We start from the raw sequence: 18,162 nt of genomic DNA on the forward strand, positions 1-18,162 counted from the left end.
GATAAACTTTTTTCTGCTCCTTAATCCACAGTTTTCCAAAGGATGCACTCCTCACAAACTGTTCTTTCTCCACAGTTTGAATAAGGTCTTGCTAAATGGATAGAGATGGCACATTGCAGTTAAACCTTAACTACTTATCTGGCCACAAGCGCTGAATGGTAATCATCACTACACAACAACTGTACACTTACTCAAATCAGTGTACTGATTGCAAATCAGTCCTGGAGGACAGTTAAGGAAAAATCTGTGGAAAGAAAATGGGCAGTGGAAACATAGCGTTCCCCCCCCTCTTTTTTCCAGAACAAAAGCTGATCTGACACTTAAGGATCAGAAATGTGTTATTATACTTCAATGAGCAATGGTTTACCAAGTTTTCATTTTAATTAAATGACAGTTGAATTTGGCATTTCTCAGGATAAAAATTAGGTGTGATAGAATCAGAGAAATATGTAGATTTTCAAAAATATATATGCATATCTTAGATCACTATTACTAGTGATAGAAGCAGCCTCTGAAATGAAACACCTGCACCCCTGGAAAAAAAAAAGGTATTAGTAAACACTGGGTTGAAACACGTGGCAGTAAGCTGCTTTAACCATGACAGCAACATTAACTGTAACAAAATAAGACTTCCTGATGTTTATTAGATATTGTAAGAATGAAATGTACAGTACACAAAATTAATATTAAAAACCTTCATGATTGATTTTAATGACATTTTTCTTTGGATTAACTGCAGAGAAAGCAGCATTAAGAAGAGAGATTCATTTTCTATTATAGGATCTCAAGTGTATCACTATGTGCCATCTAATGTTTTAATCTACATAATAAAAGCTTCTTGATCTTTGCTGAACCTTGATGGTGTTTGCTGAAAAAAATCACAGAACAGCAACAGCAGCTTAGAAGAGAAAAACATTAGCTCATTACAACAAAATGCTAATTGTTTAAATTCATATGCAAAATTGCTTTAGGAGTTTCAAACTTTACAGCTGTATATCTTCAATATCAAACACTTGCCATACGAAGCTGCATTCTACTATAGTGGTAACAACAAAAAAAAAAGCTTTGTTTTTATTTTAGACAGATACATAATCCTGGTTTTATTTTTCCTAACGAATTTTCACACCTTTAAAATTAGTGCTAAACAAAGCCCCTCCTCCTAAAAGCAACAGTTTAATTATGGTACATTTCAAGATGAATGTTTTCATTTATGTTGTATCTATATAAGGAATGTAAAATGCTTTTCATTTGGTAAATCTGTGTCTTTTCAGTTTATGTCATATTGTTTAGCAGCAAGGTAAATTAACCACTTGTGACTAATGTAGATAGCCTAAAAATAGTAATTTTCTTCCACACATTATGTTTGCCATAATGCTTTTAACTACATTACAAAATTCACTAGAAAAACTGAAATTATTTCCAGGGACTGTTACATGCAGTTGTCAGTGTCGGCAGGTTCCCTGATTAAAGAAAGGAAGAAAGAGGGGGAAAAAAAGTCTTCAACTGATTTTTTAATACATTTTCTACTTTGCAAGATGAATATGAATTAAACTGAAAATTCTCATGTTATCCAAATCCTTTTTCTCAATAGATATGGAATGTACTTGTGCAATTGCAATGACTTCAAAACAAGGAGCTGTGGCTAAACAAGCTGCTCAATGATTTAAAAGAGGAATGGGTGCCTGACAAAGAGTGGGCCAGCTCTCCAGAACAAAATAGCTGGGTTTTTTTTTCTCTTGAGGTGTCTGTGATGTAAATCATGTGAAGTTGGCACGTATCACAAGAAATCTTGAAACAATCCCTGTGAATGAACATAAAGATGAATCACAACACAAACAATGCAAAGCCATTCTTTGGAACTTTAGAAGAGTCAAAAAGCCTTTTTACTGTTTTATCATTTTGCATTAAACTTGTAAAATTCAGTGGACTGGGTATTATAGTTTTAACCTGAATAGTTTATCTTACGCTATAAAGAGCTGGGCTTGCTGTTTTGTTTCCTTTCTTTTTGTTCTTTTCCCTAAGACCACTGGCAAGAACAATCTGTGGGCTCTTGGACCGAGTAGCTGACCCAGGTTGAATTACTGGTGCAATACAATGGCACAGTTCGTCTCTGTAGCCCAAGCTCCCTGCAGCACTTGCAGAATCTCGCATATGTGTTGATGTTGTAGTTGTAAATGCTTGCAGAAGGACACTTGCCATCACACGAAACGATGTTCACCTGGTAACAAATATGAAGAATCATTAGTAAATCGAAGCAGTCAGGAGTTATCAAGGAAGTCCAATGACATTAGACACCCAAACCAAATGGCAAAGGTATGAAAATTCTTGTAGTATCTCCTCTAGCCCCTTATGAGATCCCACTATTTCCAAATAGTAAACTCTGAAGTGCATTTCCCAATTTTAAATCACTCTCTGAGATTAATGATGACTTTTTTGGCAATTTCAGTAATAAGAGATTTTGCCATTAACAGGCACAAAGAAAAAAAATTAATTTTGTATTTTGAAGTAGCAGCCTTGGCTTAAACATAGCACCAAATGCTCTATCCATAGCTCCTTACAGGATTAATTTCAGTGATATACCAGTGCAGTGTTGCTGTACCTGTGAGGAGCAATTTAAAAAACCCCAAAACCCTTCAATCTGTTGGAAAGCCATGGGGAATTATTACTAATTACATCAGAACTGTAATACAGGCTGTAACAGAAACAGGCACATAAAATGACACATTTTTCAGGTTTAGTAGTCAGGATCTGTTTTTCTGTTCAATGAGACACTGAGACTAAATTTTGTGACTGTTGCACAGTTTATTCTACAAAACATACTCTGAGACATTTTAGAAGTTACAGCTGTTTCCTTACACTCTTTTATTAGGGCTTTTGTAGGCATCCTTACATATCTCACATGAGATGTCTCTCTGCACCCTTGCTGCCTCTCACACTGCCCAGCAGGACACTATTGGTGTCCTCCTACAGAAAATCCTTTGGTAAACACACAGATAGTGCCTTGTTCTTCCTACACATTTCACAGTATATTCGTGCTGCTGTCTAAAAAAACCTTCAGAACCCAAGCATCCTTTCTTCATGGAGGTGGCATTTATACACTTTCCCTAGAGAGATGGAAAATTAAACACATCTGCAGCCATTTTAACTGTCAAGATTCAGTGAAATCAGTCTTCATTTGCAAATAATAATTGGATTATAGGGTGAAATGAGACCTTGAATTTACATTAAATCAACATGCCCAGAAAAGCAAAAAGTCCCCATGTCCTTTTTCTCACTGAGAATGTTGAGAAACATTAAAGCAGCTCTGAAACATTGAAAAGTCTGTCCCCAAGAGACAGAGAAGCAGACAACAGACTTGTGGAATTCATGTCTTCTTTCTGTTCCTTAAATTGTTTCCCTTCTACTTAAACAAATTGTGATAGCCATTTACTTACTGGTGTGTTACTCCTGCAGTCATTCTTGCGGATAGTCATCCTGACGGTCACCTTTTTACAGAATTTTCCATCTTCCTTACCTGCAAAATGGGCATTGATTGAAAAATATTCTTTCAAAATGCTATACATTTCATAGACAAGAATACTCCCGAATGTTTGAGGGGCTCAAGAGATGTAACAAAGACAATGTCCAATACATCACTGAACATGCACAACTTCGGCAAGGTGATATTAGCTATATATTGCACTGCTTTCAAGACTATTCTGTTTCATGTATTGTCTCCTTATAGCTTCAGCAACAACCATAAAAAGTTCATTAAATCTACAGTCTTTCAAAAATCATGTAAAACTGATCATCACTCCTGTAAGATGGCCTGCTAATGATCCATAAAGATGCATTTTCTATGAAATAATTGTAACTAACTTTAATAGCAGCCACTGCATTCCAGGAGTGTAGGCAAAGCTCAAAATCAATACTTAAACAGCAGGATCTGATAAAGAAGAGGGCTTCAGGGAGCTTGATGTTTCTGTATGTTTTTATTACATAAGAAAACACTGGTGAACAAATTAAATGTTTTATTTACATTTTCATTAGCATTATCTCCACAATTTCTCTCACAGAAGTATGTACAAAGCATATGGATCAAATAAAGAAGAAATTGTGAAATGAAATGAGAAGTTAAGATGGGAATCTTGAACATTTGAAGAAAAGCTAAGGTCAGTACAAAGTTCAGTTGCTAGCAGCCAGAAGGCACAGTATCTTCTCACGGTGATGCCCTCTGTGCTGAAGTAAGCACATTGCACTGCAGATCTGTAAGAGAAATGAATAGTTCATTCCACTATAACAGCTTCCACAGTTTCACAGTAGATTTTACAGATCATGGTGCAGTTCCACATCATTCTTCACTTACAGAACAGCATTTTCTTTTAGCCAAGAAATCCAGAGACATTGGCAAAAGGCATAAAACTCTTAGCTACAGAAAAGCAGGAGCAATGGAAGACTTCCTGATTCACTCAGTATCCAATAATAAACTGTGACAGAGGTTTATTGCACCTTGATTTGTAATATCCAGTTCTCTGCTCTAATCACTGTCAAACCAGGTAATGTTTTCTTAATTAAAACACAAAAGCCTGCTACTGTTTCTAAACATAGCAGAGGTTTCAGGAATATGAAGGAAAGGCCACTAATGAAGCAGATAAAACATTTGCAATCAGAAATGGCCATCTACTGCTAGTGCTCAACTATCATTGAATTATGTTTGCTTAGGGAAGAAGTAAATTGAGAAATGAAGAACAAATAAATTGGTTTTGAAACTTTAAAAACTCACCATTATTTCATGTTTCTCATGGTCCTGTTCGTGCTCTTTCTTCTTTTACATTATACATGGTGTGTAGGATGGAGAATTCAGTGCAGCTGTGGCTATGACTTCATCCAGGCTATAGTGAAAGTACAGCTCTCATAAAAAAATAAGTATCTAATGCACTTCCATTCATGCACTTAAATGCCCAGTGGCTTTTAATGAGCTTTACAACATAACATACTTTTCCATGAATAACCTTACAAAAATGTGAGCATCTTACACACATTTTATTACAATGAGCTTGTTTCTCACAGTCTGTATGGTCAAAAATCCTTTCTTAGTTTTTGGATTGACTTATAACAATGTTGTCATTTAAAGTTATATCAATATGAAAGAGTAACACAGATATCAGACTAGTCCTCCTAGAGTCATAACTGTAATTTCATAGAATCATAGAATCAACCAGGTTGGAAGAGACCTCCAAGATCATCCAGTCCAACCTATCATCCAGCTCTATCCAGTCAACTAGATCATGGCACTAAGTGCCTCATCCAGTCTTTTTTTGAGCACCTTCAGGGACAGCAAATCTACCACCTCCCTGGGCAGCCCATTCCAATGGCAAATCACTCTCTCTGCGAAGAACTTCCTCCTAACATCCAGCCTAAACCTCCCCCAGCACAACTTGAGACTGTGTCCCCTTGTTCTGTTGCTCGTTGCCTGGGAGAAGAGACAGACCCCCTCACCTGGATACAGCCTCCAGGTAGGTGTAGACAGAGATGAGGTCACCCCTGAACCTCCTCTCCTCCAGGCTAAACAACCCCAGCTCCCTCAGCCTCTCCTCATAGGGCTTGTGTTCCAGGCCTTTTACTAGCTTTGTCACCCTTCTCTGGACATGTTCCAGTATCTCAACATCTCTCTTGGACTGAGAAGCCCATAACTAATGAAGGGTGTTATCTCTCCATGATGCACAGAATTGTAGTCAACATCAATACTGTGTATTCATAAAATAAATGCCAGAACATTTGCATTCATAACATGCTACGATTCCCCAAAATAATCTGTTTTTCAAAAGGGACAAAGATAACCTCCCATTTTCATGAAGGAAATGCAGGGTTCCTATTTTCAGTTAGTTTTTCTAACTAAGGATGGGAAGGAAATTACCTGGTTCTACAGTATATGCCACTGCAAGCAAAATTACATGATAAATCATCTGCAAAATGTTGCTTACATTAAGAGCTTGAACAAGCAAAGCCATTAGCCTCTATGTTCTACGGCACTGCAAACATAATGGCAGTAGTTTACATACTTAAATGCAGCAATTTTACACATGCAGAAAGCTAAAGACCACACAAGTGCTTACTACCAACAGTACATTGTTGGCTAACAACAATGCACTGCCCACACAGTGCAAAATAAAAAGCAAACAAAAACCAAAACCAAAACATGAGACACTCTGAACCATGAGCAGTAATTCTACACTGCAGCTTTTGGCATAATTGGGTTATGTGAGGCCTTATGCTCCTATCAGGGAGTACATTGTTGGAAATCAACAATGATGCTGTTTGGGTTGGTCTTACTTATTTCCAGGAAAATGTACCTGTGTAACAGCTACCATAGGCTGTAGGAGTGACTGGGCTAACAGAGAATGGGAGGAGCATTGACACTGCAGAACCTGGTAAGAATATTAGATATTGAACAGAGTACACGTTACAAAGTATTCCCTATCAGTATGAAACATTTTGGGGTTACTAGATTTTGACATATTTGAGAAAATAAGTAAGACTTAAAATATCTGTGTATTACAGGATCACAGAATGGCTGAGGTGGGAAGGGACCTCTGGGGCTCATGTGGTGCAATTTCCCTGCTCAGGCTGATGTGCCAGCAGCTCAGTACCATGTCCAGGCATTACTTGCGTTGCTAAGGTGAATGTCAAACCCAGGAAGAATCTGATCTACACCAGTATAGCAAAGGCAGTCTTGTACACTAAATTTAAGTTGTCCTGTAGGGCTACAAGAAATAAATAGTTCATTTTTTCTGAGCAGTGTTTGTAAACGTTCTCTAAGTTTTGATGAACTCTTAGAACCAAAAAGAAAAATCACAGTGGTTACCAATGGTAAAGTAATTAAAACAAAACTCTGATAACCCTTCTCATAAAATGTCACAGATAATTGACTAGCAGCTCTCATGCCAGATTTGGAGTCAGAATAAACCACATGATTCATAGCCATTGTTGTCTGTAAAGAGGGGTGAAATCAAAATTGTATGAATCTACTCTTAAATGCACCTTGAAAGTCACTGAATTTTTTCGGGGATTAAATTTTGCTTTGTAATGTGTGCCCCAGATTGATAACTAACCTTTGCCTTGATTATTTAAGAGTGTGGTCATTACCTTTCTCAAACTATAGTTGTTGGGTTTAAAAAACCAAACAAACTTTATTAGCTCTCAGATGTCAAAACATATCTTGATAATCAAGTCAGGAGGATTTTTAGTTTTAAGTTCTTTTAGAAGATATTGCCTGAAAGCTCCTTAGGTTATTGGAACCTAAGACTACATTATGATCAGTTAATTATTTACAGCACTAACTTACAAACTGCATTGCTAAATCTTCATTTTTACCAAGTATGAAAATATTAATGTTGATGAAGCACATTTTCAGGTGCCTTCCAAAACACAGTATCTTTCAGTATACTGAATGCAGTAACTAATAGTTTGAGCAGTTTCACATGGGAATCACAGAATACTCAAGGTAGCAATTTTATTGACATAACCAGCCACAATCACTATCAATGAAGTAGACCCTTCAATATTAAACTACTTTCTACTGATTTAACTCCACTAGTTTGGCTGGTATTTTCAGATAAAACTGGGAAAAGTATGGCCTTTGAGAAAAGCTTTCCTGCAGGAAAGTATCAACCTTGCTTCCAAGGTAAAAACAAATGGCACAGACTTGCAAGGCAAGAACTATCATTACTTACACGTTTTGCAGCATCCTTCTAGGAATGGCACGACATAGCCACCAACCTGATCAAGAGAGAAATACAGAGGGAAGAAATTGTGGGTTTTTTTTTCTCAAACATTCAATCCCTCAAATCTGTGCACTATTAGAAATATCTTTCACATAAAACTCTGCAACATTTTGCAAGCAAATCAAGTACTCTGGTGAATGGATGAATGTTTGACTGTAAATAATCTAACTTGTCTGGTTTTGCACAAATGAGTGATTGTCACTGAATTTCACTGTACATCACCAGCTATCAAAGGTCACATCTGGAATGCTCTCTCCTTAGTTTTTAGTTTGCCTAAAACAGCAAAAAGCTTTTCATCAACTATGTAAGTGCAAACCTCTCTGAAGAACAAATCCACTGTGATCTGTTAGGAGGACCTGCAGCCACCTAATTCCTCTAGGACTGTCTCCTACTTATGGGCCATCATTCACTAAGGAAAGTATTCTCCAACCCACATATAAGTGTAGAATTACAGAGAGCAGTGTAATGTTGCTCTCCACATACATTTTCTGGCACTTAGTCTAATCTCACTTGACAAATTCAAATAGAGCTTTTGCTTCTGCTGCAAAACAAGTCTACAAAACCTGTCTCGCTATAAAAATGATTTTCCTGATATTCAGTCTTTCCTTTTCTTTGGTGTTTTTAACCATTGTGATGAATCCAGCTGCTGTACGCAGAAAACCTGTTAGAAAGGAGAAGTCTAACCCAGAAAAGCATCCAAATTCAGACAGCAGTAAGAGGACTAGTTTGATATTACAAGTCTTTAAGAAAAATAAATAAGTTTCTGAAAATAATTAGAAATCTCCAGCTGTGTAATTTGGCAGTCTGGTGGCACACTGCATGTAGTTAGAGCTTTTCAGCTTCAAATGTCCAGCCGAAAAAGCAGGCATTACAAGAATTTATCATTTCTTTCTTTGTGGAGGTAAAATCATCTTTTGTCATTGTTAACCTTGTCACGTAAACATAAATCACAGCTGGAATGCAAACAATGTATTGAACACTGACCTTGACACATTCAGTTTCATTGAAAGGTGGGCAGCCAACCGAAGAGGAAACCAGAACCGGTCCTATTGCTGTGTTAGTGCATTCATATCTGATGCAATTTGAAATCCAAACAGTACCAGGCTGTTAAAAATTGTAAACCAGAAACTTTACTCAGCAACTCAGTGAAACTGTTATTGTCAGTGTGTCTATTACACTCCCATAGAATGTGATTTCATCTGCAATGTAACACTTACAGGAAAATACTTATAGGAAAATTTGATGCATGTCAAACTCCTGTAAGCATAGAACTTTAAAGTCCACCAAATAAATAATGTTAGCCAGCTCACATTAATAATAATTCCCTGATATATCAAAATCCCTTAATCTTTGTAAACAGCTATGTGATTGACTCTCCAGTAAATTAGACTTGTGTATACACAAATCTAGCCCAAGGATTTGGACAAAGAAAGTTGCTCTTTGAACATTTTATGTCACAGTGTCTGTACAGTATCTGTTCATTGTTTTGGGTTTGGTTTGGTTTGGTTTACTTCTAAGTATTTTGAAGAAATAAGACACATATAAACTTACTTTAAAGCTGGAAACTGTGCCATTGTTGAAAGTGTGGAGACAAGACAAGTTCTTACAGCTACCACAGCAAGTTGTCAAATCTTTTGGAGGCTGATAGACTTGGTTCTGCCAAAATCAAAGAGATGATTCCATGTATGAGACCATCTTGAAGCTTGACATTTTACCAATGTAGGGGGTGAGGTTTTTTTGAGTATTCAATTTTAGGGATATATTTTACTAAATAACTTTGAAACTCACACATTGTTACATAATGTAACAAGCTTATTCTTGTACATTCACAATGCTTTTATAAAGTGCCTTTCATCTTAACTGAAATAAATGAAAGAATAAACTAGCCTTTCTACCATTTTCAAAGATAAGCCTGATAACTTATTTCAAGAACCTCTGAAATTTTTACTTCTTCTTCAGTAGACAGCAAGTAAGTCCATAATTGGAATAAAGTAATCCATATAATATTCTCTTGGTAATATATCGCACTATTTAAAAAGACAAGAATCATTTGTTTATTTTATAAAGCTGTTTTCAACACAATTTGAATTCTTCTGTGTGTAATTATTCTTTTCCCACTTCTTATTAAGCTAACATCTGCTAGGAATTTGCATGGGTTTGCACATAACACAGATGAAGTTATACTAGGATACAAGGTAGAAGTATGCTACATAAATTAGTTTACATGTATACAGAGGAGAAAACAATGAAGAGAGTGAGATTTCCATAAACTTCTATGAGAAGTGTAGTAGCACATCATTAGAGGGAGATGTCATAGTTAACTCTTTCCAGCTTGTTTCACAATGAACACAACAAAACACAATTAAGACCACTAGTCACAACACATGTCCGAAGTTCTGAATTTCTTACAGCTTTGCACTTGACAGCACAGTCTATTGAAGATGTGTTCAGTTGGTAGTATTTAGTGGAGGGATCAATCACATCTGTACAGTAAGAAATATGGCAAATGCCATCTGAGCTGTGTTCCACGATTGTCTGTCCAGGAAGCAGCACCCCTCTCTCGTCACTCAGGCAAACTTTGTCTCTCACTATGAGAAAACAATTAATAAATGGCATGCTCAGGACAATTAGCTTGGTATCAAGATTCTCTTTAAAATTGTTTCAATGTCAACCAGACATGGAAAAGGCTGCTCTATGCCTGTAAGAATTACAAGTCAGATTTTCAACCAGTAGTTAATAGTAGTCTAATGCTTCACTACAATTGCCACATTATCTCAAAAATAACTGTGCACGTATCTAAATACCTATGTTTTACATACACCACCAAAATAACTGGGAATGTCTCTTCCACAGATATGTTTTCTAAGCTTACTTCAGAATATGAAATGTACCTGAGAAAAGTCTATTTCTCTTCACTGGCTATTTAGGACACAGAGGCTAACTAGCTCAGAAGCACACATCTTTGAGGTCAAAATCTAGTCAAGGACAAACCTAACTCTAGTGGCCAACTGAGACCAACTAAGAGACCATAGGAATGACTTTTTCCTGAGTTTTCCCATATGCTATGGGCTATGATCTAAGATGAATTTCCATGCTGCTGAATTCTGTCCTTGATCTGGAAAGCAGGTAAATGTGTCCACCAGCCTCTGAATATGCCCATAACGGGACAGAAGGATTTTATGTGAACACTGTGTGTTCCAGTTTCTGTCTGGAGTCCTTACTTCAGCTCAGTGAAACACAGGCTGCTTAGTCAACTTTCCCAAAATTCTGCTGCTTACCTGCGCAGACCTCCTGCTGCAGGAGCTAACAGAATGCAAGGACAGGCCAGAATCAATCAAATATTTAATGAGCAGTCCTATTTTCTTGCATTTCTTAAGCTCTTTGTGAATTGCACCAGTTAATTCTTCTCTTCTCAGTCCCACATTCAAAGTGAACATCAAATTCCTTATTTACTTTAGCATTTGAAAGGGTATTTTTAAAAAATAAGTTTATTTTCTGACTTACCGCATTTGTACTTAACACAGTTACAGATATTTTCTGTACTGTTTTGAAAGTAGTCATCTATCTGAAGTTTCTGCCCCTATATTAAAGGGGAGAGGAGGGGGAGAAAAAAAGAGAGACAGAAAGTAAATTACAGTATTTTCTTTGTATGATATTTTAAACATCCTTCCTTCAGGACTTCAATAGCAGTATTTCTTGCCTCTAGAAATCTATATTGATAAAAAAGGCTAAGGCAGGCACATAATGAAACACTGTAGTTTGCCTTTGTACTCTTCACACAGCACAGAGTGTGTTCTTCATTGAATAACTTAATGGATATAAACACTATTATGATAGCACAGATGTACATTATAGTTTTGCCTTTAATTGTTTATATGCATGTATATTAAATTTTTCCTCCTAGATTTCTTGAAATCCTGATTCCTTATGCCCCAGTTTCATGATTTATGAAATTAAAGCACTGACAACAACCTCACTTACAAAGCATTTTGAATTTCCACAACAACAAAAAATACTATTTTGAGTTCCTTCCTAGGACTCCAGGTTATAATTTTTATGAATTATTCCCCCTGGAATATTATTTTCTGGATAAAATCAAAGATTTTCCTGTACTGACCAAGAAACTAATTCAGACATATTAATTTTTGTAATGCAAACAAGTTGCAGTACAGTTTAAAAGTTCTGTCGAGTCAGTTGTCTGTGTGACACATATGGACTGTGAAAAACAATATTAACAAAGTGGTAATGTTCTGAAGTTCTGAAACTTAAAAACCAAAATTTTATCCTTAGGCACATAAAAGCAATTCCACTATGCAAATATGTCAAGGCAGGATATAATCATAAAAGCTTTCAAGAAATATCAATACTTACAAAGCTATTTTATTCTGCAAAATACCTACCCTTAACTGTCTTCATAAAAATAGCTACATCTTCTAGAGCAACTAAAAAAAAATGTGGCATTTGATCTTTTACTGACAGAACTATTAGTAAGGCAAACAGATTCATTAGGAAATTAATAAGATAATACTGACAAAGATGATGAATTTCATACCGGTTCGCACTGAGGTTTGGGGATTGTTTCACATGCACATTCTAAAACAAAATACAATAACAGAAACAGAAAATAGTTTAGACAGCCATTTGCCATGTGCTTAGAAGAAAGCATGAGAGAGAACAGGAATTCCAGATTTACTAGTCATAACTGAAGGTGTTCTGCTGGGTTTTGAAATTATGTTTGATTTCCATTCCATCCTAGCTTCTATTCCATCAAAGCTTCTATGGCCACCTTCACAAATTACAACAATTTACTGCAGTCTACCTGAAAACTTAAAAAAATTATTCTAGCTGCTACCATCCTTGCAGTGACGACAATCACTACCATCAATATAAAGCAATGGAGAACTCCGTTTAGGCATCACAAAGAGTATGATATACTACTGTCTTTGTAAATTGTCAAATTCCTGACCTGTGAACCTAACCTTTTTTTCTTTTTAGCCATAAATCATTTACTAACTGTGGTGGATTGACCCTGACTGGGTGCCAGGTGTCCACCAGAGCTGTTCTATCACGCCCCTTCCCAGCTCGACTGGGGACAGAGAATAAAACAAAAGGCTTGTGGGTTGAGGGAAGGGCAGGAAGAGATCCCTCACCAGTTACCATCACAGGCAATAAAACAGACCTGACTTGGGAAATTAGTACAATTTATCAGCAATCATATCAGAGCTTTGGTAGCTCTCCCTGCTACCAAAACCTTGCCACACAAAGGCAATAAACTTACTCAAAAATCCTCAAGATGCTAAGTTTGAACATCTACATTCTACAGTATCCTATTGTCCTCACAAAGCAATGAGATTAAGAAGTTCTGTACCATATCTGAGTTTTCTACATAATTTGTTCATGAGCAGATCACAATGGCATAGCTGGCTGAAACTAGACTCAGACCTGAAAGGCTAAAGCTCTTGATGAATGTCTTATTGTCTAAGGTAGCTAAAATGAAAATCAATCACTTTACCACATGTCCGAAAGGGGCAGCAGTTCTCTGGACTCCATACCTCCACCAAAGACATGCCCAGCATACATTTGAATTCAGGACAACGATGTATTTCACAAACTAGAATTGCAGAAAAGAAAGTCTAATGAAGACAAGGTTGCCATAGTTTGATGAACAGAAATATGAATCAAGTGACAGTTTGTTACTTGTTCATAATAAATGTATTCAGAAAATGTCTTACTTGAAGGGACTAAAAATGAAAACTTAATCATTAGCCACTGAGTAATACTAATGTGGAGTACAATTACTCTAGATAAATATTTTAAACTGTTTTCCATCTCCAGAATCTGGAGCCTAAAATTACTCTCTTTTTTTTTTTTTCAGTGATAGAGATATTCAGATTATGCTTAGGCACATGAGGTTTTCAAAGTAAAGATTATTTACTCAGGACTGTAGATGATAGCTTGCTTTTGTATGCATAAGTGGAGCTGTATTCTCTAACCAAACATTTTTGGCACTAAGCATCCATGCTACCATGTTTGATATGTTTTCTATTATTTAAAATATCAAAATCAAGTCAAACTTACTACAACGGTATGTAGGGCAACACCTCTCTGTAGTGTTGCCATCCACAATAAGAACTTCTCCTTCTTGACATTTGGGTATCTGATAGGAGCAAGGCCTGCATGCTGGAGAAAACAATTATTTAAACCTAAGTCACAGGAAGAAATTTTACTACTGCCTAGGAAATATGTCCATGGAGTTCATCAGTTGTATGAAAGAACAGAGATACTCTGCATTCATTCCTCCAGTCCCTGTACAAGAGGCTAATATTTAGTGCAGCCTGCCTTTTCTTGTCCTCTGCTGTAAATAATGAATGCATTATTTGTGACTCAGATTGCAACAAGCAGGATTTTCTCTCCCTTTCTCTTATGAAAACTTTTGCTAGATTTTCTCTGCTACCAAGTCACCTTGCTATCTTCAGAAATGCTCCTGTGCCCAAATTATAGGATCTGTCATCCCTAATACAGGCTATCTCCTGTGATCCTAATGTCATCCTCCCACCTGAACACATATGAAAGCTGCAAGGTTTGGTCTCTGTAATCAAGACAACTCAGTCTTTGATTCACAGGTATGTATTTCCAAAAAGAGCCAAATTCAGTAGGACCTCATTATCACATTATTATCATATGGAAAACAATGGCATGGTGACATTGGCACTCCTGTACTGATGACAAAAGTATAATTTTGTTATTGTATTAAGTGACTAGAGGCCAGGCGCCAAAAGAACTGAACAAATTTGCATGACAATCTCATATGGGACATTTGCTATTAAATAAGACAGGCCATAGCTGATCAGCACATCAGGACATAGGGAGAAAGAGCACATATAACTCCAGTGGTCTTTCAGATGAACTATTAATGCAGCCAGTCCAAGCTTTATATGTGGACAGTCTCTCCAAAGTCTTCAACTTCCTCATGCATGGCCTCCACCACCACTCCTCAACATGACCTGAGAACACTACTGTGCTCCACAAAGTTTTTTTTGTAACTCTTTATAGTTGTTTCCTATGTTCTGTAAGCTTAATGTCCATTGTTTTAAATATTTTCAAGCCTTTCTGTGTTGGGAGAGCTAAAGGAAGTACAAGGAGCTATATTTGGCAAGACAATAGTAGACACCATTGCATATGCAAAAACACACAGCTGGAACCAGCCAGAATACTGTACCACATATATAGGAAATGCAGCAGGTACTCTCCAACCGAGCAGCAATTAGCGTCTGATCGTCTTGGCAGCTCGGCATCTGCTGCACTGGTTCACACTTTGCTGGATCACATTCTGAAAGAAGCACAACAGGTGTGTTTCTTTACAGGCAGTATGGCATTCCTTCTCTTTACAGTTGCATCTTGGAGAAACAGCAATGCAGATTCGAGAGGTGCTACAAGATACTTCAGATACACTTCTGCTTTGTATTGCAAGAGAGCAAAGGTGCATTCTTGCCTGATTGTTAAATACAAGACTCCTCCACTGCTCATATTGACACACAGATCGATCCTGAGCTTTTAGATAAAAGAGAATTTTGTAAACAGCCATACTAACAATGATGGCTACACTAAGTTTTTGCTTCTAAGCTGACATACTTAGTTTACTGAATAACTTTCACAGGGTGAATTTTACCTTTTCAAAAGAAACCTACCACAAAGGTAGCTAGGACAACAGGATTCTTTGCTGTAGTAAGTGACCAGCCTTTCCAAGCTGTTACACTCAGGAATTAGGGGCTCACAGAGGCTCTGGTTGCAAACTGTTATGTAAAGAGAAAGAAAAAAAAAACCAAACCTTCTAAACTATCTTACACATTTATAAATCAAGTAGAGAAGCAGCACGCATTATTTGCATTTTCATACACAAATCTTGAAATAACAGCATACAGCAAACTAGCAGAAAAGCCTGAGACAATATGCAGAAGTGTCCAGCATTTGCAGCTCTCCCTGGAGGCAAAGTTAAACTGGAGCAGAGCCCTTGTTAGAATTAGGGAAAAAAAAAAAAGAGAGAGAGAGAGAGAAAAAAAAAGGCAAATAAACGAAAATTCCTGGGGAAATCTCACTGCAACATCATCCCCAGGTGGTCAAAACACGAAAACTGCTTGCAATTTCTTTCTGAATGTGGACTTCGTAACCTAAATAAGGATTTTAGAACAGTAGCTTTTATATCCTCCACTACTTGCTTTGTAAAATACACAGACACTCTGAATTACTTACATAGTTCATTTGTATTTGAATGCCTGTGCAGCAAGAGGTACACAATCCATATCCAAATAAATGCAGTGCTCTTTCAGTCCTTACAATCCTTGATCCTTCACCCTACCTCCCCCTCACAACAATTTTGTCAATAGTACAAAGTTTTTACAGTTTTCTACATAATCTGTAAATTTCCAGTCCCTTTAAATGCAGGATGTGTAGCAGGGAAAGAGCACCTGCATATTCCAGAGAGCAGTATTCATAATCATGAAGGAATACTTACTACAGATCTTCTGAGGACAACATGTCTGATCATCAGGAACAAGTAGGGCCACTTCTGCAAAGCGCTGACAGTCTAAATTGTGGGCATCTGAACAGTTGTACTCCACTGGAACGATGGTCTCACTGTCAATACATTTTTGCATACAGCATCCACTCAAAGAAGTTTTCCAGATCTCACCTATTGCATGAGGTGCTCCTGAGCTGTCTGTACAAGCTAAATCAGGACAAAAAAATTAAATTACTTTTTACTTCAACTTTTGACCATCACTTTCTTCTGCATGAAGTGTGGATCTATGAAGTATATACATCCCAGAGTTTTAAAGGCATCACCTAACCACATCACCCTACAAAAAAGTGAAAGAGGAGACAATCTGAGACTGAGTTTGTATGGGAAAGCAAGACACTCAATACCCTCCAGAGGATCAGGGCCTCCACTTTGTTTTGTGTCCCCACTGCAAGGCTACTAATTTAAAATTCCAAACTATCCTTTGTTTTTAAAGTAACAATGTGGAAAGAAGTTACTTTTGTATTTTGCACACATAAAACTACTATTAATATACAGCATTTCATATAATATGATTTTAAATAAACAACTTTAAGGTTTGTTAGTGTTAAGTACTGGTCCACTATTTGCTGTGCTCAGGCAGAATTGTAATATAAGTAAGTATCCATGATGGCAGGAATAACACAGAACATGAGTATTATTCAAAATGTGTAATTAACTGTTGCTGCATGTTTTTTGAATGCCATTCACCATCAATAGAGTGGACCCCTGGCAAAATGCTAGGTGAAAAAGGAGGACAATTCTAACATTATTAGAATAATAGAATGCATAAACATAAGCAAAACCTTCCATCTCGAAGAGCATCTTCCAGCTGATGGAAGCTAAGCAAAATTGTATGTCACAAGGACATTCCATGCTTGCTATCCTATATAGCTAATGTTTACTGAATATCTAGAACCCTCTTCTGAATGATATGTGCAGGACTCATACCACATCAGAACATTACTTTTTACTAATGAATTATCTGACCACCACCTTGCAGATAATACTAATTAATCACATCCAAATATACCACATTTTTCTTCAGGAATACAGACAGCCGTATGAGATCGATGAAGGATGGTCCCTCCAGAACAGATGCAGCCTTCTGTCAACACTGAGCAGGAGTCTGTATCAAGAACAGCAATCTCCTTATTCTGACAACTATCTGGAACCTCACAGGCAGCTATACAAGCCTGGTAGGAGAAGTTTTCAGAGCAGGAAAAAGCTAGGAGGGAAATCAACAAATTACTCATTCTGAAGTTACAATCACAAGGCAGTACCCAAGAGAAGCCAGTGGGTTTTTTTAATCGACTTGCTGTACTTGCCAGGTCAATAGGGTCTGCCAAACTAAAACATCAATACAGAGCTTTCCACAGGATGCTTTCAAGAAAAAGGAAGTTATGAGCACTTCTCTTCTTATAGTACCACTCTCATCAGGCTTTGGTATGAATTTTAGCAGTGTTGAAATCAAACCATGCAACAATGCCGAGCACAAACGTAATTTGAAAACATTTGCAAACACTACAGATTAATAATGCAGTGCTCAGAAACATTATGAATAATTTGCAGTGGCTAAAATTCCAAACAGTGATTACTAAAGGGTGAAGTAACACATGGGACTAATTCATTGCCATATTTAGTAATTATCAGTGTTCATTTCTCTTGTGTGTTATTGGTATGTCAAAGAACACTAAACATTCTTTGTACTACTAAAGTAAATTCATTGTCATGTTATGAGTGCATGCAGAAACAGACTAAAAAAGTACCTAATTTTAATTTCTCTTTTGCTGTTGAAAAATTAACATGGTCTTTCATTGGTTCAAAACAGTAATTAAAGCTGCA

The 18,162-nt window shown here is 36.9% G+C and overlaps 1 protein-coding gene across 1 annotated transcript in view; it reads right to left on the reverse strand.

The window, feature by feature from the left end:
* Positions 1 to 221: 221 nt before the first annotated feature.
* The window catches only part of OTOG (otogelin), a 79,870-nt gene continuing 61,929 nt past the window's right edge, over positions 222 to 18,162 (reverse strand). Inside the window, exons 43-56 of the mRNA XM_064163604.1 lie at positions 17,351 to 17,545; positions 16,276 to 16,488; positions 15,452 to 15,556; positions 14,983 to 15,093; positions 13,842 to 13,943; positions 13,276 to 13,374; positions 12,316 to 12,356; positions 11,268 to 11,343; positions 10,173 to 10,351; positions 9,315 to 9,419; positions 8,748 to 8,867; positions 7,713 to 7,758; positions 3,435 to 3,514; positions 222 to 2,218 (exon numbers count right to left, since the gene is read on the reverse strand). Coding sequence (XP_064019674.1) covers positions 2,018 to 2,218; positions 3,435 to 3,514; positions 7,713 to 7,758; positions 8,748 to 8,867; positions 9,315 to 9,419; positions 10,173 to 10,351; positions 11,268 to 11,343; positions 12,316 to 12,356; positions 13,276 to 13,374; positions 13,842 to 13,943; positions 14,983 to 15,093; positions 15,452 to 15,556; positions 16,276 to 16,488; positions 17,351 to 17,545 — 1,673 coding nt within the window. The 3' untranslated portion in view covers positions 222 to 2,017. The remainder of the gene's footprint in view (positions 2,219 to 3,434; positions 3,515 to 7,712; positions 7,759 to 8,747; positions 8,868 to 9,314; positions 9,420 to 10,172; positions 10,352 to 11,267; positions 11,344 to 12,315; positions 12,357 to 13,275; positions 13,375 to 13,841; positions 13,944 to 14,982; positions 15,094 to 15,451; positions 15,557 to 16,275; positions 16,489 to 17,350; positions 17,546 to 18,162) is intronic.

The sequence above is a fragment of the Pogoniulus pusillus genome, chromosome 24, assembly GCF_015220805.1.
Source record: "Pogoniulus pusillus isolate bPogPus1 chromosome 24, bPogPus1.pri, whole genome shotgun sequence".
Classification (NCBI taxonomy): domain Eukaryota; kingdom Metazoa; phylum Chordata; class Aves; order Piciformes; family Lybiidae; genus Pogoniulus; species Pogoniulus pusillus.